The following is a 26,136-nucleotide window of genomic DNA, read 5'->3' on the forward strand; positions in this document are numbered from 1 at the left end:
TGTTCATGACTTACCGCCCGTGTGTTCTGATGGTATTCTTAGTTCTCTCAGATAAGCATCACATCTAAGACTAGGCTATTAGATATCTATGTTATCTCAGTAAATGACCTTCTACAAACTAGAAAATTACCAGATTATATGTTCCTAGTTGATTTTTCTCAGTCTCAGCTAGAGGCGTATTATCATTATGATCAATAGTGTAGCCAGTTGATAGTAATTTCAACATTAGTACTGGCACAATTTAGAAATTTGCCACAGTTTAAATTACAACTACTCGAACAAAACCATAAAAATAGATATAGCTCAGGAAAAACATGAAATATTACTGTTTTCTTTTTAATTCTCTACTTCATATTTTACCAATTTCCATTCAAAATTATTTCTGTGCTGGCATTATACTTATAACTGATAGCAAGTGTTGTCCAAGTATAATTTAATTGCGATCCAATCTGGTTTGTTTCGTTTTAATTGCTACCCTTCTTTTGGTTTCTAACTGTTCATTTTAATTTTATTACATATGTATTTTTTATCAAAATATAGTCACTTAAATATGGTAATTCACATTTTCACCTATACAATTTACAGGGTATCCAGAAAAATACATAGTAGAACTAATGTAAGGCAAAACATTAGTATACTTGCTGTCATTTTTTAAATAACACATAGAAGTGGGAGATCCATTTAAAAAGATCAGTGTATGGAATTAAAAACCTTCAGAAGTTTCTAATTAGACTGAAGCAGGACCTGATCCTTCTAGCCACTGTGTCTCCTCCTGTCAGTGACACTGTCAGTGTTAAGGGAGCCTCAGTACACAGCAAGAGGATTTGCAAAATTGGGTTTTAAAAGGCCTAATTTACCTCACCATAAATTCTGTGACATTCTGGACAGGCTTTGTGAGAAATAAACGTCAAATAGGTTGCATATATTTAAAAAAACAAACCTACTGTGTTAAAAATAGATTTTCAAAACCAATTATAAAGTTCCAGTTTTTGCTGTAATAGCTATGGGACAATTACAAATTGACTTAACGCCTCAAAGCAAATCATCACTGTTTAAAATACTTTGTCATGCCTACTATCCCTATCCTCATAACATTTCATTTTATGTTAATGTGTCATGTGTTAGAAAATCATGTAATGATAAAGAAAATGTTCATGTGGAAGGTTAGAAATTACTTTAATGAGTTATTATTACCTTGCTCGCAGACTGTTGGTAATATTTTTGTGTTATTTTAATGTATTCTGAGTAGAGACAGAGGCACTAGTCAGATTGGATCATCAAGAACATTCCCCTGGGAATCAGGGCAGGATATAGTCCCCTAAGATACGATGTGTCAGATTAAGCTGACGCTATATTCACAGGAGATACAACAACACACAATGAAATATAAAAATACACTGAAATATGTTATCTATGTCATGTCTAATATGACTTGGTGTGGTGCTATGGAGGTGGACACAGTGACCATAAAGGTACTTCTCAGGATGTAGCTAGCAGGACCCTCACTCGCTTGCAGCTGCCTCTATTATAGAATAGGGTGATAACATCTCCCATAATTTGTTCACTTCCCTGACACTGAAATGGGCTCATACTTGAAGTGGGAAGATGGCAAGGCTGCAATAAAAAAAGAAATAAAATAAAAAACATGGTCCCGGTTGAAAGCAGTGGTAGTAGCAGTGCTTGTAGGTTGGTTTGACACTGATCTCCGACTCTACTTAAAGGGACATTACTGTTACTGATGATCAGTAAATCATTAGTATCAATCCAGGACTGTAACAGATATTTAAAGAAGCAAAAGATATTAAATGCCACTATATTAAAATAGGAGCATTATGAATATAATACTAGGGTAGGCTATTTCAGCCCACAAAAGTCAAAAAATTCACAGAGTGTCTAGCTACCATATTCCTACTGCACCGGGCATTGATTTTTGATTCCCTTTGCATGCTGCTGCCTTGATTGGGTGGAAGTGTGCCTGGAAATAAAACCTTACTGAGAGGTGGTTGCTCTGCAAACACAGCTTCAGAACTCCTAGCTTTTGTGCATGTGAATGTTAACTATGAAGTTACATTCACGTAGCTTTTTTTGTACTTGAATATATGTTAAAAACTGAATAGAGGATAGTACATAGTATTCCATTTTGTTATGCTTAGAACTTCATTATTTCTACATTAAATTAGTGAACTTGTCTTCCTCTTATCCCAAGCAGTAGGTGTATTAATCTGCACCATTTAATGTCAATACAACAGATCTGTTCTGAGGCTCAGAAAATTTCCTCAGGTACTAATAAAAGAAAACTTATTTCATTCTGCTGTCTCAAAAATGGCTAAGGAGAATTTTAGCTCTTGAAGAACACTTCTAGGAAATTTTCTAGGAAATGTTTTTAGGAAAAACAAAGAGAAATATCAGCCTGGAAAGTAGTTTTTTCAAATAGTTAGAGAAGATGCTTCCAATGAAAATATCTGTATTTGGTTTGGCGTATACAGTGCCTTGAATATTCCTTGTAAGCTTGGAGGTTCGGTTTGGGGGGGGGGGGGGGGTTTAATCAAATGTCTTCTCCTAATGCTGGCTGTTGGAGACAAGCCAGAAGCCACTAGATTCTGATCCAAAAGGGCATTTCCCAAAGTTCATCATGTGGACTTAGAACTGAAAAACAGGACCAAACCATCAGAAGTTATAACTTTGTTAACAGTCTCCACCATCACATCTTTCTTGGAGCATATTGTAGACTGAAATTATTCTTTTCTTGGACAATAAGATGCACTGGGGAGTTTAATAGAGGTGACATGCAATAGAGTCCACTGAGGATGATTAATATGGAGGGTGTCACAGTATAAAATACTTAAGCCTGTCCTCCAGCTTTGAGCTGTTCCCCCTCAGAGGGTGGACGGTACTCAGTCAAGGCACAGGCCAGTGGTAGAACTCCCATCGATCTCAGTAGGCTTCAAATCAGGATCTAAGTTTTCTTCGTCTACAGCCTTCAGGACCAAACCACTATAGAGTCACAACCACCATTCCTACTTGCACAAAGGCATCAAAGAAACAAGACTTCTAATTTTCCTTAGAGAAAACCTCTGATAGGCCCAGGTATCTACACAGGCCTTGGGAGGTGTGATGACACCTTATTCTAGGAGCTGTAGTGAGCTGGCCCAGTAGGTCCAAACAGCAGTAATCATATATGCAATGCAATGCCATAAAATTATTCCGCCTTCAGTAACTGATTCCTAATGGAATAACAGAGATGAAGCAGAGTTTGGGGTTTTTTTTATCGTCACATTTTTGCAGGAATCTTTCATTAACGTTTTCCACACGTAATGGTTTAAAGCATTAGAGTCTGAACTCCTTTTTGCTTTGTGTATTCAACACCTCCTCTCCATTCCAGGAAGAGGCTGCTAAACTGAAAACACTCCTTTCACTTATTCAGAGTTGTCTAGTAGATGCAAACTTGTATTATTTGCATGTGTCCATAAAGGACTGTATAACCTCAGACTAAGGAACATGTACATCTATCCGAGTGGTCCTTACAGAAATTCAATGCATTCAAAATCTGTCTGTAGATATAAAGAAAACAACAGGGATAGGGACAGCAATACCAATGCTAACTGCTTTTCTTGAAAACATGCTTGGGTTAGTATTCATGCTGGTGATTAGGAAATAAGAAGTTCGTGTAAGAGGGTTGTATAAAGACAGTGAAATGCATTTAGCACACGACCATTTTATAGATAAAGTAAATATAGACTTCCGAAAAGTATTATTCACAATCTCATGGTCTTGTCATTCTCTGGAAGTAAAAATATTGACATTTACCAGGCTGTTTGTTCCAGCTTTCTGATCTCCTGCAGTTTATTTTTATAACAACCTTATCGATGAGCCTCTTACTCAGCTCTCTAGGTTTAACTGAGTTGAGTCGATTTGTTACCACAGCTTCAAGTAGCTGTTACAGAACAAGCGAGACATCCTAATAAAGCTGTAAACGTGTTTACTCAAACATGGTATTGATTTTACTTGGAGAGGGAGAAGCTAGGGCTTAGCATGGTGTCAGGGAGGATGAATTTAACTGCAGTTTTTCATTGTCATCTGTCATGGTTGTGAAACACTAAGTGAAGCCACAAGAGGATAATTAGAATTGCCAGAAATTTAGCCCCTAAAATCAGTTAACCACTTGAGATTTCTGTAGTTTAATTAGTTTTTATTAAAACTTTCCTCCAGTGGTATAGTCAGGAAGGGTTTTCTAATGTTCTTTTCAGTGAGAGTGAGATTTCAAGGTTGCCACTTGTTAGATATACATCTTAAATGACTGTTTTTCTGAAAGGGCTGGTAACCTTTTTTCTCTCACTTGTAATTAGCCTGACACTACTGTTCTACAGAAGCACAGAGCCATTTCATTTTAAAAGAGAGGGAAAGACACTTGTTTGTACAGATACACATTTGTAGTTAATAACATATATGTGCATGTGTGGAATAATTCTTACACTATATTTTGAGAGAGAAAGTGCTAAGGTGTGTGAAGGTTGAGAGAAGTATAGTGTATTTGAAGATGCTTACATTTAATTTGTCTTATATACTGTAAGTCTAATGTGTCAGACCACAGTGCCAAAATACATGAAAACAGAAGCCAAATCCCACCCTTAATCAAAAAAACGTTTCCATTTAGAATAGCCCACATTTGGTTTGATAGCAATGGGCAGGGCCTCTGGCTTACCACAGTTCTTGGCTGTAATATCCACCATCTGCCACAAAATTAAAAAAGAAGAAACCTCAGCATGTTGACGTACAGTCGTTCAGTGACTGTATCGCAGAATCATTTGATGCCAACATCTTTTACAAAATCTAGGTTGGCTGGTTGGCTCTTGGCACCAGCATTGCTAACCACCTGATTAGAACTGACCAGACTTGTGCTACCACAACATTAACCCACTCCAACAACACTAAAAGACATCCAAAAAAGCCTCAGTCATATCAGCTACAAGGCTTTAAATTGCTAGGGTAATCTTTCTTGAAAACTGCATCTTCCCACACTGCTGGCCTGGAAAGCTAGTGGGATCACATAAAAATAGATGAGCGTTCGAGCAACTGTGATAAATGCTGTTTACGAACAAGAGTGTGAAAAGGTGCTTGCAACTGTCCCCCATGGTGGAATAACACCATTTAAAAAAAGGCAGTTCTCAAATTAAGCTGTAGAAACTTTAAATACAAAAAAGAGAAGGCAGCTCAGCTGTTCATGATCCTTTCTGTGTCTGGGACAATTTTGCTGGTGAATGGCTGGGCTAGCATGGATTATATTAGGTGCTTCAGAGTTCAGCTTGCAAGAGTAGGATTGTCTGGGAACATCACATAGCAAAAAGGTTTTGATTCAGGGTCAGCTTGTAATTGTTTATAATTAATGCATTTGAGAATTGCTTTTTTTCTGCTTTTCTCTCTTGCATTTAAAAAAAAAAAATTAATTTTGCCTTGGGCATTTTATAAAGGTTGGAAGTGTGAGAGAAACTGCAGAAAGACGAGTAGTGGGGAAGCTGGATGTCGGAGGCTATAAACGGATATCCAGCCAGCATTAGTAATTAACAGTCATTAAAATTAATTGTCAAGTGTACAATTTGAAATGAAACATTTGGCTTCAATATGAGCTGTTTTTAAGTGTTGTTAAACCATTACTGAAGCAGACCAGAACTGTTTTAAAATCTCTGCTATTGGACTCCCACATTCCTATCCAACTGCACTACCGCTAGGTTTTCATTCAGAATTACCACTGATAATCTGGAAACAAAACTTTCAGAGAAATCACTGATTTCGGTGAAATTGCCTCTGAAATGTCCATTTTGCTGGCCACAAGAAAATGAACTTGGTTCTCCCTTAATGATTTTTAAGTGCTACTCAGATCATAGAAGTAACAAAGAACACCTTTTGTGTCAGTCAGTGGACTGTCTTGCTGTGTCTTTTCAGACTTATATTGACATCCCCAAAGAGATTTGAGCTGGTTTCAGAGAGGGCCTTGGTTTGGATCTGGATTTTGAGACTCAAGATCCACTTGCAGCACTTGGCTTTGAGGACTTTTCATTTAGTGGTGAGCACAAAATGGGAGAAAGCAACGTGACATTTCTGTCCCTCATTCCGCTTGCAGACCTAACAATTATAAACATTGTCTTCGAGCATATGTGGTAAGGAAGCTGGAGATAACAAAGATTAACTCTCAATTATTTCAGGCACACTTTTCAGAGCAAAGTGATTTGAGAGATGCTTTTCTCTACTGAACAGAAAAGAAATAATTATGGGCCAAAAATAGCTATTGGTGTGTTATAATCACTTCCATCATCTGGGAATGCAGATAGATTTTGTACCACTCTAAGGTTTAAAGAAACTTCTGGAGCAAAGTTGTCTGCTTTCTAGGAAGGTGCTGAACAAGTGGGATGAATTGGACACAGTTCCAAATAAGTTCTTACCACGACTAGGTACAAGGTGGTTACTTGGCAGTCCATGCCTGTGAGGGACAAAAGGCATCCCAGTCAGCTCTGAAAGCTTACCAAGATGGCTAATTACAGCAAGGTGACCTAGACATCCTGCAACTGCCGTTTCTCTTACTCCATAAATGATAAACACTTTGAATGTTGGGGCAGGGAGGCTGACAAGTGGAAATTTCTAGTGTGAAGAGAATGGTACACAATGCATGTAACACCATCCACAGCTCCAGCAGTGTAGAAATGCTAGTGCAGAATAGCTGCAATTAGAAGATGGTAGACAATATTGCCTGAAGTTGTTTGGTAAAATACACGAAGTGAGGTTGTCTGGGGTAGCCAAAATATGCTACTGCTTCCTGCACTTCATTCCAATGACAGCCAGGAACTAGTTCAGGCCATGGCAGAAGTTAAAATAGTTGCTGAGCTACTTTAGTAAATGCTGGGATGATCTAGTCCTGTGATCCCAGGCCCATGATACAGGATCAGAGTTCAATCCTACCCTTTCTGTCTGCGAAATTGTAGGAGGAGTGCAAAGTGAGTCTGAAGCCATGTTCAGTTATCTCCTTGCATTTCCAGTCATGGCACCTTAAAGAGATTACAGCCTTCAACTGCTTATCATCTTCACTCCACCGCCCTGCTCACTGGTAGAGCTGTTTGAGTACTCACTAACCCACTTCAGTTTAAATCAGCTGGGTTAGCAAAGATCTGCTATTCAACAGCTTACTGTTTAAACTAATCTGGCTCATTTTGACAGAGTATCAGGTTATACAAGCAGCAAAGAAGGATGGTGAAAAACAGATGGGGCAGGAACTTCTTCAGCTGGAACTTGAAGATCTGAATCCATGCCTTGAGAGTATGACTCATGGGGTTTGCATCACAGTACCTTATACACTGGAGGAGGCAAACTGAATTATATTCTGACCATGTTGCTTTTTACTGCATTAGCTAAAAAGAACATTCTGCAGCTGAGGCAGCCAACCTGATAGAGCTCTTTGTTTCTCTGCTCAAACAACAGTGCTTTCTGGTGTTCCCTCAGGGTCTGCTTTGCCAACTGCCTAGTCTTAGTATGTGATGTAGTTCTGTGTTTGTGATAGGTGTGTTTGTATTGTCATTCGATGCAATATTGTGTCAGATACTGCTATTTCTAGTTCATCTATGAAACACATACCTTTTAAGAGAAACTCAACAGATGAGAATGGTTTGAGGGCAAACTCCCCACTGCAGTTTCTACTTATCTCATATATGACAGCTGTACTTAATGTCTTTTCTCCACCACTCTGAAATCACAGAGATCTCTCATTTCTATCACCAGTTAGAACAGGATGTTTTTTCACCTGATTCTGCTTTCACTTAGATCAGAATAAATACGAAGTAGCTTCAGTGCAGACAAAAGATACATACTAGCTTGAAACCACAGTGAGGCTGGGAGGTGATGACAGTCTCAGTCTAGTTGGTATTGAAAAATAATTAATGTTATATGGTCCTTTACTCCTTGGATTTTCTCATCTTCCTATATGTTTGATGCCTTGATCATAAACATGGAGGACAGTTGTTCTTTCCAGTATAAACCCCTCTCTGAATTCATGCTCTGCACAAAACCTGCCTCATGTTTGCCTTTGGAGGCCTGCCCAGTGCATCTTCGATACTGAGTCAGAAATGGACTATCTTAACAGCCTTATTTTACATACAGTTACAACTTGCTCTCATTTTAACCACCCAGGAGCACACTGGCAAGCTCCTGCCTCCCAGGCAGTTTAAATTTAATGATTGACATTCTCCACGTATCCAAGAAAGTTTCTCCTAAGAATGCATGTTAATTTAATGGAGAGCAGACCATTTTCATCTCGTTATTCAGAAATGGTCTGATTTCTGCCAGGCATGCTGTTTGAATTTCTCAACTGTTACCCAGCTATTACAGCTGGACCATCCTGCCGCAGTTGTGTTTTCTGTCATCCCCTGACTGCCATCAGTGATAGCACTCACAGCACAATTTCTTCCTGTTTCAGATTCTCATCTTTGTATACTGAACACTCCTGTCTTCTCCACTTGTGCTTATGGACTTAACTTTTGTTGGTGAAGCAGTCATTTTTTCCCAGCTAGTGTCAGTCAATAGCTGTGAAATTCCAGCTAATACGTAGTTCTCTAGAAAAGTACTGATGTTAGAAACATGCAAGTTTTCTCCTAGTTGTCAACTGAAATGCCTACTTTCTATGGCCTCCCTATTCCAATGAGAAGTATTTAATTTATAGATTTAGTAGTTTCAAACTCTTCTCCCATTCAGTGCAGCTTAGAGACAACCGTACATCAACTAGGCTTCTCTTCACTGTCAGTCATGACCGAGAAGCCAAGATAGATCTTGGTTATTCATGAAAATGGGGGCTTTTACTCACCAGTATTATCCTTCATTAATCTAATCTTATATTTCATGTTTTGCATGATTTTTAATCTTCAAGGAGGAGACATTATTGCATAGGATAGAATATCATCTTCTAAAAATATGCTCTAGTGTGCCACAAAAGGAAATATTTAGAAAAAGAGCACAGGTTAAGTGAGAGCATCACAATATAATGTAGAGTCTTTGTTCCAGCAGTAACCAAGCTGAACAGAGAAAGTGTATTTGGAAGCAAGATAGCAAAACATATAATCTTTGAATCAAAATTTGTAATACGTCAGAAACTGGTACCTATGAGCTACATAGTAGTTATGAGAGACAGGGTTTCAAGACTAGATTTGTACTGTCAAGGCCCAAGGCCTGTCAGAGTGTGACACAGTAACTTGGAATGGTGCATGAAAGCTTTAAAAATAATATGTTTCAGCTTGCTAGAATTCTGATTTTCCTGGGCAAGTCTCACGTTCCTTCTGTGACTGAATGAGGAAGAGAGATATGTCTGAAACATATTAAAAACAGGATAAAAGTGAATAAAATATTACTTCTAGAATGACAGAGTGGAGTTTTAAATTATAAGATACTAAGTTTACTTTTCACATCTTGAAAACCTCTTCCAAATTTAAAATACGTATTTCACCTCTGCCATAAGTTCTGTCATGCTTTCAATCACAATAGTTTCAGCCAAGACAAAATGTTTCAGAAATGAGGAACTCAATCGATAAAATTTCTGGTGCCACTTGTACTTAACTTTTCCAAGTACCCATGAATAATCTCCTTTTTCAGACTCTCTTCTATATTCATTTAAAGAGTGCTTTGGTTTTCAAAACACTCAGCTCCCAGTGATTTCTGGTTTTCTAAGCCATGCATGCTAGGGCTTTGTTAGCTAAAGCAATTAACCAAGTGCCCCGATTCTGAGAGGTGCTTGGTTCTCCATATGGCTTGCTGTTTACATAGGTATCTGAACATGCTAAGAGGTGCCCACTGTTTCTGGAGTCTAAAGTTAAATTTCTCATAATCAAGGGCAATAGATATCATCTAACTTTCCTCATCAGGTAAAAATTTCTCACCTCCTTTTCATTGTGAACACCTGTAACTGTGAATATAGATAACATTTATTTGTTACCTGCCTTTTTCTCTTTTTGAGAAAAGCTTGCAGAATGACAGTTGTGTGGCAGTATGAACAGAAGGAGCTCCCTTCAGCAGAGAAAACTGTTTCTTCGTTGTTAAGATGGTATTTGAGGAATCTGGGGTTCTCCCTGGAAAATAAGAGGGCAAGAACTCTGGTAAAGTCATTTTAAGGGCACTAATAAAGATCAGTCTTGATAATCTTTAATTTACTTGAAGCTACCAAATGGAGACTTCAAGTAGAAATAGCAGCAGCAATACTGAATTTAAACTGGCTAGGCTACCTGTGTACACACAGTTAGGCCAGTATTTCAGTGCTTGCTTTGCCCTGTGACAAACTGATACACTCAAAAAGACCTAATCTAACCATTTTCTTCCTTCTCTTTCTCTCCACTTTGTTCTTCCATATAGGCTTTCTCTCACAACTTGTCTATGACCGGCCAGTGACCGAGTGCATCCGGGCTGGACATTATGCAGCCAGCGTAATTATCAAGCGTTCAGGCTGCACCTTCCCAGAGAAGCCTGACTTCCACTGATACTGGTGAATTGGAGGGATCAAGAGTAACTCCCATGTTGCCATGGGATTGCTGCCTACATTTTTCCTCTTTCCCTTTCCTCACTTTTCCAATTACCTGCATCAACGCTTCTGTACTTCTGTTCATTGTATTCTAAACAAAATATATATTTCTATGGTGTTTTCCTTTTCATACCACTACAATGTCTCAGTAGTCTTAACTTTGAAAACAGTGCTAAGTGAAGCTTATTCTCTCGTCCATCAGAAAAAAAATGTTCTATTTACACAGTTTATAAGGAAGTCCCATGTAAATGACACTGCTGATTAACACCATTAAAATACTTCATTAACTTAGATAAGTTTGTATCCAGCTGTGGCCAAATCCTGCTCAACTTATGTGAAATCAACAGACCTGACTTTATTTGTCACTTAATGTTATAAACCATGAATTGTTCTGTCTATGTAGTGGAGTCACACTAGTGTAAAGAGTGATATAAATGTCCCAAGAATTTCCTTACATATTTGAATATACAAGACCTGGCTGTCAGATCCAGACCAGCTTCCATGAAAGTAAATAGCTATTTCGTCCGTAATTTAAGAACCTGATCCAAAGCTGATGCCAGGCATTCAGTCGTCTTGCACTGATGCCAGTAGCTATGGGTCTGGCACTACGTGAGAGAAGGGTCTGGCCACGCTACATGCAGTCACATTCATCTGTCAGGTGAGCTAGCAGAGAGGTACTTCCAGTGATTTCAGGGCAGATGCATGAGTTGGTGATGAACATAAACATGCAGATAGATCCTATCTCCTCCATGTGAGCTTTCTAGAGGCTGTATTTCATTAAGGTACACATAGTGAAAATGAGGTACAGAAATATTTATGCAGGAAACATTGACAGGATATGCCAAACGGAATCTCTGAAACGCACATTTTTAAACTTTTAATTTACTTTGGATAATTAAGCAATATCGTGGATTTTGTTTGTATTTACAGTATTCAAAGAGGTGATCTGACACTGCATTCATTACTTTGCTATGTAATTTGATACTGATAAATAAAAAATTGTCTTACAGTAACTCCTGGTTTTGTATTGACATGTGTCCAGTTTTCCTCCACATATCATACTCAGATGGGAACAGGAAATCGGCACTTAACCCACAGTACATTCTAGATCTCAACATTTTATACGTGACTTCCAGTGTCCAGGTCGATGTTCAAGGCTGATCTCAGCAGTAAGGAAGGGAAAGTACCTCAGTTTGGTATTTGTACCACAGGAGAGATGAAAAATTAATGGCTAGGGTTCATCGGTGTGAGCTTTGCACTTTACTGCATATCATGGAACAAAAGAGCATGGAGACTGAATGTTGTTATTACAGTTTGTGTATTGCAAAGAGCGTGGGGATAAGTCAAGGCTATGATCCCAACTCCCATGTTTGGCCCAGTATCTGCTCAGATACATTGGACAACAGGCTCTGTCATCTTAGAGATCAGCTGGTGGGATCCCTGCAAGTACATCAAAGAGCTTCAAACCAGCCACTTCTGAAAATCCTTATGGGGCCATGGAACTCCCATCGTCATGAGCACGGGTCACCGCATCGTAAGTATTGTTTGTTCTTCAAGGACTCGGGCTCACATTTTCTCTCTGAAAAAGGTTGCATGTGCCAGCATTGTCTCTCTGTGGACCTACTCATGAACAGCTTTGTGCAAATAAGACTTGTCTGGTTTCTTCATAGTGCTGCTCTTGAAGGAGCTTTGGACTTGACATTTCTCATGTTCTAGCATAGGAAGGAGGAAGAGAAATGTATATATTGGAGTGAAAATGGAACTGCAAAGAAAACTGAAAGAGGCTACAGTGTGCATGGTCTTCAGGCATTATGGGTTGATCAGAAGAATGGGTTTTTTACATCTCATGGTCAGTTTTTAATTCTTTAACTTGAGTTATCCATGCAATATATTTTAATGACAAAAAGCTGACAGGCCAAGGAAGGATGTGTTGCAGTCCTTGCTTTTAATGTATGGTCACATATGCCACACCACGCTTACTGGATGAATTTGACTGTCAATAAGGAAAACCCCATTGGTCTAGTGGTTAAATTTGCCATTCCCATTGCTCCGCATCCATGACACTTTCCATTCCTTTTGAAACAATTTAATCCATGTCCCAGCCAGATAATTATGGCCCATTTAAAACAGAATATAAATATGTAAACAGTGTTTACTGTATTAATACAACTACAAGACAGCATAACTACTGTAAAGGAAGGGAGGATATGTAAAGGAAAGTAGTCATAACATAGTGGTGGATTCTTTCTTTCTCTAGGCTATTCCTTGTTTTCAATTCAGGATGCAAGAGAGTCAAGTCAGAGGTTCCCTTCTGAGCTTTTCCACTGACGCACTTGGTGAGCTTGGGCTCCTGACATTTGGCTCTGAGTGTCAGCTACAAAGCATAATTTGAAGCCAGTGGGAGCAGCTGAGGAATAAACTACTACCCAATTCATGGAAGGGCATCAGAGTCTGACCCACTCTATTTGGCCATTCATTATTTCTCCAATATCTGTCAATGGATATTCTTGTATGATAGATAGATACTTAGAAACATATTGCCAAATCATGCTAAATAATTTCAATTTGTGCTGTCAAATTGCCAGATGATTTCATTCTGGATTCTTTTCAGGATCTGTATTACTTTCCTGCTTCTCATCGATGAAGGGGGTTTTTTATCTGTAGAATAGATAATGGTGCCATCCTTAATATTCTCTCTCACAAATATTTTTTCTGTCTTTGGTCCTCTACCAGCTTACTCCACTCAGAGGCATGTTAGAAAACTGGGCTTCCTGAAAAACATCACTGAAAGAGTTGTCTGCCAGTGACATGTGCCACTGTCTCAAATCCCAGATGGAATAACTGAAGTGAGTCTGTCACTGAGCTTGAGCCATCATTCAAACCCTGAGTTCTTACCTGGGTTACTTTCACGAAAACAAATATTGAAAATCCATTTCCCACTAGCCACCAGCCAAAGCATATCACCCTCACTCAGATAAAACTCTTGCTGTAAATAAGACTGCATCTCCTGTGCCCAGCATCGTGCATTTTAGGCTTGTTTTAGTGCCACATAAGTGGGTAGCAATGCTGCTGAATCAACGGGCAAGGAAATAGGCCTGGTATTTAGAAAGCCACGTGCTGAATAGCTGAGAAGAATTAAGAGCTGGGAATTAGGAAATAAAGGTGGTGTTTCCGTTTCTGCAGGTGATCCACTTCATTACTTTGAGCAGATCAGCTTCCTCTCTCAACCTCTTTGTAAAGAAGATGGTAAACTCAATTAGATGGTAAACTCAAGAGGTGAAAGTGGTAAGAATACAAGTAGGGCAGCACCAGCCACATCTCTGACTGTACTCATTGCTGGTCTTTTGATTATTTGAATTTTCCCTTTTGTATATGAATTAATTTAAAGCTATTTGTTTACCCTTAAAAAATAATGCTGTTACTACTTGTCTAAGGGTTAAGGCAGGGAAGGCAAAGGAGGGGAAAGGAAAGAAAAAAAGCTTTACTTGTAAAGTAAAATATGCTACATGAAAATGACAATAGAAATGCACACTGTTTTAAGATGACAAGTCTGGGAACAATCTTTAATTTAAAGGGTCTTATCCACAGTTTTCGTAAAAAATGTTAATTAAAAGTGTGATGACATGTTTGGGATTTAAAGGAAATCATTCTGCAAAGGATTTATAGCAATCACAGCTCCAGAGCATTAGGATTACAGATCCTTGTGCTGTTCCTTTTCAGCGATCATGTGATTGGCCTGCTGTTAAATATAGCTCCCATTTAGTGAATTGAGACAGGCATGGGAAAGGTAGGGATAGTTTCCCTTTAACCAGCGGGATTTCAGAGGTGTTGGAGATTATACAATTCATTAGTTTTTACATAAGATCAAAGGGAGAGAGGAAGTCTTAATTTGGGCACCAACTGCTACTGTCTGAAAGTCTTGCAGATTAAATGAGAAGCGAACATGTGCAGTGCTAACTGCTTGTATTAGAGCATAAGCCTATTGTTTTATATCTCACTAACTCATTGTTCTCTTCCCAGAGATAATTCTCACACTTAAGACCTTTGGAGATAGTTATGTCTATTGTGAGTCGTTCAGTAACCAACTGTCTCAGAGGTTATTGCCTAAGCATCTTTCCCTTGCTCTAATCCCCTGCAAGGTTTTTTTCTGAGCAGTGCTGTTAATCTAAAATGACTGCTAACTGACTCCTGTGTCAAACATTATTCATTATGTGCTTTAAATGCTTCCTGCAGAGGCCAAAATAAATTTTGCTTTTTAAAAGCAGACCACAAGGAGTGCCTATGTAGGATATTTCCTAAAAGATTAGACTCAAAATGGCAGTTAAGATGATGAGGGGAAAAAACTGTGCTCAAAACAAAGCTTCACAATTTAAGCAGTGGCATACAAAATGGACAAACCTCAGTTACCAAAACCCACTTTTCATACAGAATTATCTATAAGATGTTCCTGTGAGAAAAAACATGCACCCTTGCAGGGCAGGAGAGATACTTTTATAAAGATATGGGATAAGTGACCTTATTAGAAAATTAAGGCCAAATAAACAAAATGTTTAAAAGCAGTAATTCTTTTGTGTCTTCTTTTTTTTTCAGGTGTCACTGGTGTTGCCATAAAGTGAGAGGGGTTTTTTTGTGTCAATGGCACTGACAGGCCTTGCATGCGTAATGACAGTATGGGAAGAGAAACAGACAGATAGATTTGAATAGCAATAAGGTGGGTTTTCTTCCAGTGTGAAAAGAGCACGGGATTCATGTGTACTGAGATGAAGTATAGCCTTGCTGCACAGTGCAAATATTTAATGCTGTTCTAACTATCCCTTGGTTATTGGAGTGTGACAGTTAATAGCCGTCAGCTGCCAAACCCAGTGAACAGTTTGGTTCCCTAAAAAGAAAATGAAAAGTTAAAAAATGAAGCCAAGTCAGACTAGAAACCCGCAAATCATAAATGTGCTATAGCTTAGCAGGCAGATCATCTCCAAAGTTCAGAGCCATGTCGACCTGAGCTGCTTCTCAAATGAGAGAAGGATGCAGTACGTCTGTCTTCTAGTCCTAGCTTTGCCAGGTACTCACAGGCAAGCTTTGTCTGGGTTTTCTGCCTCCCAAGGCCCAGTTACTCCCTAGCAATGTTTGTAAAGGAGATTGAGTAAAGGCTGGAATGTAGAAAAGCAAAGTTTTATCATTATTCTGGATCAAATATCTCAAGTCAGTGGTGCAGTGTAAATGCATAGAAAAATGGAAGAGCTCCTAAACTGAGTGCAAGAGAAATTGTGTGCTTGGAAGGCCTCCTTGTCTATGGTGCCGTGGAGTTGTTAACATGGATGTAAAATATTGCCCTAAAAAGAAGCATTACTGTAGAATAATAACAGCATACGAGAGAATATTTCAAGAAATAGATTCAGCTTGAAAATCGCCTCTCGTTCTACATATTAATTTTTTTATTCAGGCTAGAAGTAACACTTCGCTGTACTTAAAAATTGCTCTATTTTGAACATACCTACTTTTGAGGTCCTCGGGAATAGTCACATTCCCTCTTGCCCTATATGCTGGCTGTTCTTATGCGATGGCAAGTACCAAACATAAGTGATTAGGCAGCCATGCTCTCCGGGCTCCCTGTGTAGCCCCTGGAGAGTGTGCCTCCAGAGGATGAGTTAGAGCAGGGAGCTGAGCAACAACCCCTGAAATTCTCTGCAGGCACCTCTGCTGGCTGGAGAGAGAAGGTATGATGGGACCTACCTCCTCTAAGGCTGTTAGCCATCTGAAGCAGGAGCAGAAAGGGGGACTGTTCTTCCCTGGCCTTTTCCCTTTGTTGGTATTGCACTTTTCACAGAAAGGCAAGAGGAGGGAAAATAAATAACAAACAGGCAAATAAAGCAGCAAAATCTATCACCAACAGCAGAATGACTCACGTTTAAATTACCTTGATCTCAGTTTCTTAAAATTACTTGGATTGCAAGTTAATGATGATTCTTCTAATCTCTTCATCTTAATACTTGTGGCAGATATTGCACAAAACCCCATTGCTCATCTGCTGTTTGGGCAGTGCTCCCTACACAACCTTTTGTTTCCATAAGATTTCTCTCTCCTGAAGTATTTCCCTATAAACACACCTCCTGTCCCAGTTACCTTCATATAAAGAGTAGGTTTGGGGTTCTTTTTAAGGGGTGAGGCAGTTACCGATCACAATATGCTATCCCCAAAATTAGATTGTTGTCATATCAGTGGATTATAAATTAAATCATTGATCCAACCTGAGGATTCATTTGCAGGGGTATCACCTATTGGTGGGACTATTAATGTCACTCAAATAACTTGCAGAACTTGCAGGGTTCCTCTATCAACCTATCACATGGACAGACCTATTTTAGTCTGGCTTGTCCTAAAGCATAGCCAGCTGCTGTGCTTGTCTTGCAGGGTAAGGACAAAGCACTTTCCTATCCATCTCCCAAGGTCAGTACAATAACAAACACATTTTATGTCTGATAGTGAAAAGCATTTATCAGTGCAACTTTTGCATTCCCTAAATGGCCAGAGATTTCACAAGATGAACACCCTAAATTTAGGGAAGGTTGTGCACCAGATACATGGTGATTTGTATGTATCATGAATACATACATGATACATTTCGTTGTCTAAAATTAGCAATAAAACAGCCTCTTGGGGCTTGATGTTTATTATGCACTGCAGTGTTTCAGGACAAAGCAAGAAACAAGATTTTAGCACATAACCTGGCAAATCCAGCTGGGGAAAGGAAGAAATTAATTTGGAATGACTTGTTATAGTATGTTTACTATAGAAATTTATGCCAGCTCAGAAGTTAGCCCTTCTATCCCCCAGCAGCAGCAGCTTAAATTGGGCCATGGGAGCCTCACAGAGTCAGAAGATATTTGAGTTTCCCTGAGGCTCAGAGTTCTGCCCTGAAAAGAAGCCTCACCTATTGTTGTCTCAAAGAAAAAAGATAAACTGTAGTGTGCTTGGGTATTAACTTGCACAATATCAGCTACAGCTTTGCAGTTTGGGTTGGCATGCAGAAGTACTGTGTCATCCTTAGCATGACATATCTGCACACCTCTGCCTGACACAGTGTTTGCTTGTCCCTCTGGATCCTGCCTATAAAGTCATAAGTAGTATGTTTTATTTATCCTAGACTTCTAACTTTTTCCTAACGACCTAATTCTTCTAAAATAGATGAAGATGAGGCAGTGATGTGGAGGACATCTCTATCATAGTTCATACCTTCTGAGACTACCAGCTTCCCTGAAGACCCACTCACTCTTTGCTGAACTGATGATGAAAGAACTACTCAGTGCTAAAAAGGCCAGTGAGATTTCTAATTGTTGCTTATGCCTCTTCCCATGTTTCACACTGTAGTGAGAAATCAACTCTGTGGAACCAGCAGGCAGCCTTACCAAAGGACTAGCCTCTTTTCTTTAACTGGCTTTAATTCTTGCTCTTTAATTTTCCTCAGATATATCCTGCCCATGTACTAGCCCACCCTGATGCTGTGATATCAAGTGGGATTGGAGCGCAGGGCATTTGACATTGCAGCCCCATATTGCAACTAGGTAAAGTTGAGTAGTACACAGACCAGCAAGGATCACAAGGGGCTTGGTTTACTTCCCCTCCAAACACTACTGGTGAAAAGAAAACAGACACAAATGCCTGTTGCACAGGTCTCTCACCTCTCAATTCTGCTCATTTAGCTCAGCTTAATGATTCTTTTTGGCTCCCTCTTCCCTTCCAAACCATAGCTGTGAATATTCATCTTTAAAAGTAAAGCACCATAGAAGTGGGCCTTCATACAGGACTCTTGCCGGCTGCCACTCCTGCTGACAAAAAAGATTGCAAGAAGCAAGAATTTGAATAAAGGACAAACGTCACATATGCTGTGTGCTATGGAGGACAAATGCTGAATACAAAATATGTTTAATTGCTGAGTTAATTATCTCACTAAAGTCTAAATGTTGTTTTTCGGCACTCCCCCCCCACTCAGTTGTTTACTTTTATCAGTTAGAAAATAAAAAATCAATGTCATGAAAAACATAATTATATTCCTACTAATCTGGAGTGTTTTCTCATTTGAGTACTGCAGTCTGATGCATTTTATCACTTTCCATCAGATTATAGCAGTGGAAATTGCCAGCTAAAAGCTATGGCTTTAGAGCAAAAAAGGGGAAGAAGAAAACCCACCCCAAAGCCATGTGCCTTGCCAATCAAATCTGATTCCTAATGACAAAGCTTTTGCGATTTCCTTTCTGACAATACATGAATAGCTAGTGAATAATTGGTTCAACAGGAGCTTCATTAAAGTCCAAGAGAGAAAGCAGGATCTTTCATGTGAATAATTTGGAATGATTGGTAAAGATGAGGCATTATTACAGGACTGCCTTCTGCTCCACAGTCAGAAACACGCAGCCTCTTCCTTGCTGAAGTATGAAAACATTTTGTAAATAGTTCTAGCTACTCCCAAGTGGTCGATGATCTTGCTACTTAGTGGAATGACTTTTTGGTTGCTACTGTTCCTGGATTAAATGCACCCATTCTCTACACAAATGGGAAGTAATTGAGCTTTGTTTGCAGAGCCCAGCTGCAGACACATCCTCCCACTCCCAGCTTGAACAGGTTTTGGTGTAAGCCATGAGTGCTTCTTCTCCACTGCTGCAGTGCAAAGGGTAGTGACACTGACCCACAGAAACGCAGACCCTGTGACTATGTGCCCCGGCTCACCCCACCACACTGCTTCACTCCGTGCCATCCAGCGTGCATTAGAGAGTACATACGAGGGAACTGCATCAGCCCGTCCCCAGCGGCTCTGCCACTACAGTCTCCCTGGTGGGCAAAAACAATACAGAAAGCTCAGCCTGGCACCTGGTCAGCAGCGTGACCGTTACCCATGAGAGTGACCTGTGGTCACTTACCGGTGCAGGTGAGTCCACGTCAAACAGCCACCTCGACGTGGACCATCCTCTCCTCCCAGCCCTCTCACCATGACCCCCACGTAGCGGGGCAGTGCAGTACAGCAGGGTCCCGCCAGTAAACCACACAGATGCCCGTGTCGCCCTCCCAGCAAGTTAGGAAGGACGAAAGGAGGAGAGAGGAGCTCGAGCTTTCAGGGGGTGACCAAGCCCTGGGACTGGGAGCTGACACCCTATAAAACAAGCCAATTTTTGAATTTCAGATCTAGGCTCCCTTCTCTGTGATGAGAGCCCAGGCCTGCCAGACCCAATATTTCTGACTAGAGCCAATTAACCTCATGGCCTTGCCTGGGATTTCATACACCCCTAGGTTTGCCATATGGCATTCTAAACTCTACGTATACCTCAGATTTTAACAAATAACCATTTTATTTTAAAGGAAGGACCAGCTAGTTTCTCTACCCTATAATAACAGATGCTTCACCTCACTTGAAAAATCATTCAGTGATTCTGGCAGCCCCTGAGCTGAGTCGCCTGACTCCAGCCATCTTAGATGGATGTGACCTCACCATGGGGAAATGGCAGTAGGGCAGCTGCCTCCTTGTCTATAGCCCTGAAGATAATGAAGCCTTCCCAAGGCTGCCTCAAGACATCACTTGTAAAGCTTTAAAACATTCAGTGAATGCATCAGAATATCACTTGGGTCATTGGGTCATTCACAGTCTTGAGGCAGTGCTGTGTTAGTGATGCACAGTGCTGGGGTTTAGGGGTTCAGAGTTTTGTACTGTCTGATGAGTCTTTTCTAGGAGAAGGCCTTGAGCAGTCTTGGAGAAGGCCTCGAGCAGTGCCAGTGTGGCTCTAACTGCCCACAAGGAAACAAACCCACATCTCAGCTGGACCCTTTCCCAAGAGGTTCAGCAGGTTATGGTAGGACCACAGTGTAAAGGCCAGTCTTGAGAAAAGCGTATTTGATGAACATCTGGTAAGAGTGACCATATATGTGCCAGTGGACACACATGGCCTCCTGCTCTGGCCTCTGCCTGTTTTGACAGGAGCCAAAAATCAGGGAATTGATTTTTCACCCAGTGTACCCACTATAGCTCAGTACACTTATGCTAATGTACAGAGACATACGCTACCTGCCAGAATTTGGTTAATTCCTGCCAAATTAATGACTGTAATAAATAACAACAGCAATGTTGAACATGATCCTACTCCTCCAGGCAATGAATAAAACAGCCTTCCCAACTCAGAGGCTGTGGCCTGATGTCAAGTGGCTACAACCCAGCCAACTCAGAGCTGCTGAGGAGGCCACGTGTACTGGAGGAGGTTCACTGCACTTACAGAGGGAGAAGCAAGTTTCATTTGCTATGAGTGCTCATTTGCACGGACAATGGTTAATCTGAGCTGTTCCTTTACCATGCTGAAGGTCCTCTCCCCATGTGTGCTTGAAATGTAGAGCACCACACTATCCCTGCAGGATTGAGAATCTCCAGAGAGTCTGGAGCCTTGACAGACCTTTCTCTGCAGTTTTTGAGATTACAGACCATGTCCAGGTTCATTTTAATATCCTTACAACCCACTTTTTGAACCATTTGTCCCATTTCTTTCTCTTTTCACAAGTCTTCAGGTGGCTGGTCAGCAGAGTGCGCATTGTTGGCATTAAATAGCCCTGACTGAGAAATGAGAACTAGTAGTATCAGTGTTGATATATGAAATACATCAACAAATTCAGGGCCTGCAGTAACAGCGAGCAGGATTTCTGTGAACAGTTTTGCCATTCATTACCAAAAAGAAAATATTTGTCATCACTCTTCCCCAGAATGTTTTTACAAAGGCAGCTGCTACCTGAGCTGGTATTTGGGTTGCTGAGCAAGTGAGCAGCATCTTAAGGAAATAAACACACAGGCAGGTGTGCAGCCATGCTCATTTGCTGCTTTTTGAGGGCAGGAGGAGGGTGATGTAATTAGCAGACACATGTTTAAATTTTTAATTAAGAGTTTTAATGGATTATTCACTGCCTACCAGAACACACATGCTCTTACTTTCTCACTCTTTTAGTCTGGGTTCCTAAGGAAACCAGGCTTAGTCAGTCATGCTGCCTGCCTGCCAGCCAGCCTTCCTTCCTAATCAGTGTTGAACTCTTCGGGGTTCATGGCAGTCAAACACCACTTTTGTGGTAAAATCATGACTGCATCACAACACAGTGGTAGGAAAAGGTCTGAGCAGCTGCTGCAGGAGTTTAGCAATAGGCACAAAAAGACTTCTTCCAGGAGCAGGGCCCAAGCCTCCAGCAAAATCAGCAAGGGCAGTGGGAGGAAGGCATGAGAAGAAAGTGGGGGAAGAAGAAAAGAGCATCCTAACGTGTTGACCACACTTTCCCTGGATTTCCTCTGACTCACTGTTGAAAGAGGTTTTTTTATATTTTTTTAGTCTCATGACACTTGCTGCTGCGGTGATACTCTTTGTGGTGCCAGTGTGATACAGGTTGCAGCTGAGGTCAGAAGGACACATAACTGAAAGATCCGTTGGACTCCAAGAATTGTAAGTGCCACTGCTCACACAAGTTGTTTTCTTCTACTTGTGAATTCACAGCATTTATTTCCAGGACGTCTCTATACTTTGGGTATAGAAAGGCTGGACAACTAAGAAAAAAAGTTCCCAAAGTTCCTAGCCCTGTCTTCTTATTGCTGAGAGGAGGAAAACAATGTAGGACTATTAATTTTGCTCCTCCCTTGGTTCAGTAGTAGAAGTGGTAGGTTTGATTCCTGGCTGAATCCACCATTTCTGTTCATCTGTGAAGGAAAGTGGGTTGACATTTTTGCTGAGGTCATCAGCCTTTAAAAGCTGTGGAGATTTTGAGAGGAACAGCCTGTCAGGGAGCAACAAGAGCTGGCTCTTTGCAAGGGAAGGTGAGCAGAGCACCGTAACACAGCTGGCAGGGCAGGGGTCTCGCCACTCCCACAGCCCCCAGGTGAGACATGCAAGGCAGGTCCAGCGAGGGCAACAAGAACCAGGCACAGCCCAGCGAGTACCGGGCAGGTTCACAGTGATAAGGCAGGTATGAGATCAGCCTGGAAGTCAGCTGCATGTCAGGGTCTGGGTCCAGAGCAATGGGCCCAAAGCCAGGGACAGGCATGTGACGCAGCAGGAGCTTTGGCTCATCTGGGGGCCAAATGGAAGGGGCTTAGCTTAAAAGCAGGTCCTGCAGGAAGTGGTGTGGGCCCTGGCTGAGGCCTCCCTGCGGCGCCGTGTCCGAGGCCAGCACCGGAGGCGAGGCTGCTCCCAGCTGCGCTAGCTCTGAGCTGGCCCTGAGCCCAGGCAGCCAAACAGCCAGGAGGGGGGATGCTCTCAGGGCCCTCAAACAGCCCTCGTCTCTCTGTGTTTGCTCTTGCTGAAGCATGGAGGAATCAGTTGGAAAGTTGCTATGTGCTGTGGAATAGTCCCCAATGGCTTTAAAACCCATAATCTTCCCTTTTGGATTTAGGCTTGCCAGATATAACTGCTGCTTGTTGCCTGGTGGTCCAGCAAATGGTTTTTCCAACCTTATGGGCTTTGAGGAAATCATGAGGCTACTCAGCACCTGCTGGTGAACAATCTGGTGGATACGGGATGGAGAGGACCCTGGCCCTAAGCACAATGTGAGATGGATGACCAGCTGGGAAGTCCGAGGTACAGACTCATAAATACTAAACCACAGAAGCTGAACAGCCAGAAATGAAGCTTATTGTTACAGCCAAGCAAGAATTTAAGAAGAAAAACCCACCAAACTCTTTCTGTATGTGCACAGTTAAAGTGGGAAATTTATTTCACTGCATCCATGTCGCAGGGGTACAGAGCAGCTCCTGTACTCTTAGAGCTAGATAAACTCACCAAGCAGCTGGTCTGGAGTCTTGCTTGGGATGTGAGCTCCCAGCCAGTCCCAGCGCAGCACAAAAGCTGAGTGTTGCAAAGCAAACTGCCAGGGAACTCCTAGCACCAAACTACAAGAAGATTCTTGTCCCATAATTGGGATCTGCTTTCTTTTTTTTATTGTTTTGATTGTTTCACTGCGAAATACCCCGGTGAAGCTACAAAGGATGTACTTGACATCTGTTGCTGACAGGTTTTCTACACCATTCACCAAAGCAATGTTTTGAGTGCCTTCTCTTTTGTTCTATTTACTACATGAATTATCCACGCATTAACACAGTTTACAATCACTTTCATTTTTGTTACTGTTGCATTTCCACTTTATGGGTAGCTTTGTTTATTAATTCCTTCCCACTGACTTGCCTGAAGGTAATGCTTTGTTCTGCACCCACTCTGCCCTGCTAAACGGCATCGTACTTCTCTGTAGAAGGTCCATGTTGTTGGCTCCATTTGCAGGATGGCCTAGGGAGACATGAGCACTTGTACCGGGCTATCAGTTTCTACTGGAGGATCTGCTTAAATTCCAGGGCACCACATACCCCTAAAGGACTTTACCACGTTGGCATCTCTGTCAGAGCTGCTGTCCAAACGGTCGCGGTGAGTCTCTTGTTCAGACTCCAGACTGGTTGCAAAAGTCAATCAAACAAGACCCAGACTGAATCTGGTTGGAGAAACAATCCTGGAGCCTTAGGGTCTCTCCCTGCTCCCTCAAATCTCTTTTGTAGATAAATTAGTGAACACAAATGTAGGAGCAGAATGAAATTGTTCATGTTATAACTCTCAATTTACTTGGGGATTATAATTTTGGTTTTAATCTTGTTACTGCACTTTTTTGCTGGTAATCTGCTTTGTTTTGTTCATTTATGTTATTTTAATAGCCTACATATAAACCCATTAAAACATATCACTACACAAAAGTATGTGTGTATATGCATATATGAGCACATGTCTACAGTTTTATATAGATATGAAGTAATGTGGTTTTCAATATAAAACTTGTCTTCTTAGATTGTTAAATGCGGTGGCAGCTTTTCAAGGTCCTGGCCTAAAATAATATTAAGAATAAGATTGTGTTGGACTTAAGGAAGAATTTTAAGACACAACTGCAAAATGCAACATAGAACGAAAAATGTAAGATACATTTTGGTTTCTTCTGTCTGTTTTAAAAACACGGGAAATGGAAAAAATATCTGAAATGAAAAAAAAAAAAATTCAGAAATCAGCAGCTGATAGAAAAAAAAAGTGTTATTTTATAGAATGGAAATATGGACAACTCTTCCAGGCTGCCATTCAACAGGAAAGCATATATCAAGGATTGAAGTGAAAGAGAATGGGAATATTTGGCTGGACTTACAGTTGGTTCTAATAATGATTCTTCCAAAAGACTATTGGAATTCTCATGGCCAAAAATACTTGCCACTCTTTTTCCATGTGCAATTTTATAAATCAAAAGGCAATGGATATTGCAAGAAGTCCTGAAAGGATACGGATGAGTTTTCCAGTAAGCATCCAAGAAACTGAAAATGTCACCGACCCTTTAATTTAACCTTGCTAGCACCAACACAGCACTTTCACAGAGTACTGCCTTCACTGGAACTGCTCACATACTCAGATGTTTGCAGCAGCATTTTTGTGCATCGCAAACTCTTGCAATATGGAAGGTTTTCCTTTCCCTGGCAGCACAATATGCAAATACACTCTACTGATGCAAAACTGAGCCCACTTAGTGCAGCTTATCATACTGAAATAGCCTCATCAGTGCAAACACCCAGCATCCTCTTACCCAGGCTGTAACAAGATCTCAATGACATATACAAGGGTTTGTAGGATCAGGTTATTATTTGTGTAACATTAAAGTCCTGCTCTATGTGGCAGGCAAATGTATGACACTCTTCATGGCATTTATTTATAAAGAAAACTTGAAAGCACAGTGCATCTATGTGTCAGGGCATATAAGTGTTAATGGCCCTAACCAGCCGCACCTGGCACCTCCCCAGCCCCCACCCCTGCCCAGGAGCCCCATTTCACCTCAACCCCATGCTATGCAGTAGCAGTGCTGGGTTCTAGCTTGACCACAGCTGCGCTCGTGCTTGGCCGTGGGCCCTGTTTATCCAGACCCCAGACTAGCTTTCCAGCTCGACCTCGACTTTGGCCCTGTCTCATCTCCATGGACCTGTCTGCTCATCACTATACTCAGTACAGATCCTGACTTGCAGATTGACTGCCTGGCTTGATGTCGGACCTGCCTGGTCACCACAAACTTGCTTGGTGAGCATGAGTTTTGGTTAGACCTGGCCTTGATCTTGGGGTCTGCCCTACCCTGCTCCATTGCTGCCAGCCCTGGGATACCCCCTGGCTCCTGGGCCACAGGGGGCACGTGGCCCCTGCTGCTCCACTAACAACTCATTATGTGTGTCCAGGAACAAGATCATGAAATGAAGAGATTAATTACAAACTCAAAAAAAATTGTTAATTGTGGAATCAGTGACTCAGTACCCTCGCCACCATTAGGATGTGCCACATGAAGGATTTTTTCTAGTGTGGCTCAGACCCTGTTTCAGCAGTATGAAATATAGATCATGAATTAATTAGAAATAATTCAGTTGCATGATCATAAAATTGTTTTTCTTTCCATGAATGGATGTAACTCATCTATCTCTGTCACAAGTGCTCAAATTCGTCTCTGAATTGGACTCGGGGCCTTCTGAGTTTCAAAATCTCCCTCACTAAGGATTTTAAAATTATACATGCAGTTCTGAGAACCTCAATCTT

General features: G+C 41.0%; 1 protein-coding gene across 4 annotated transcripts in view; it reads left to right on the plus strand.

The window, feature by feature from the left end:
* The window catches only part of ADK (adenosine kinase), a 289,605-nt gene extending 278,049 nt beyond the window's left edge, over nucleotides 1-11,556 (plus strand). For all 4 annotated transcript variants that reach the window (XM_032982148.2, XM_042797253.1, XM_042797148.1 and 1 more), the window contains exon 11: nucleotides 10,378-11,556. In XM_032982148.2, coding sequence (XP_032838039.2) covers nucleotides 10,378-10,502 — 125 coding nt within the window. In that variant the 3' untranslated portion in view covers nucleotides 10,503-11,556. The remainder of the gene's footprint in view (nucleotides 1-10,377) is intronic.
* The last annotated feature ends 14,580 nt before the right edge of the window (nucleotides 11,557-26,136 follow it).

The sequence above is a fragment of the Tyto alba genome, unplaced genomic scaffold (assembly GCF_018691265.1).
Source record: "Tyto alba isolate M040663 unplaced genomic scaffold, T.alba_DEE_v4.0 Super-Scaffold_1, whole genome shotgun sequence".
In the NCBI taxonomy this organism is placed as follows: Eukaryota; Metazoa; Chordata; class Aves; order Strigiformes; family Tytonidae; genus Tyto; species Tyto alba.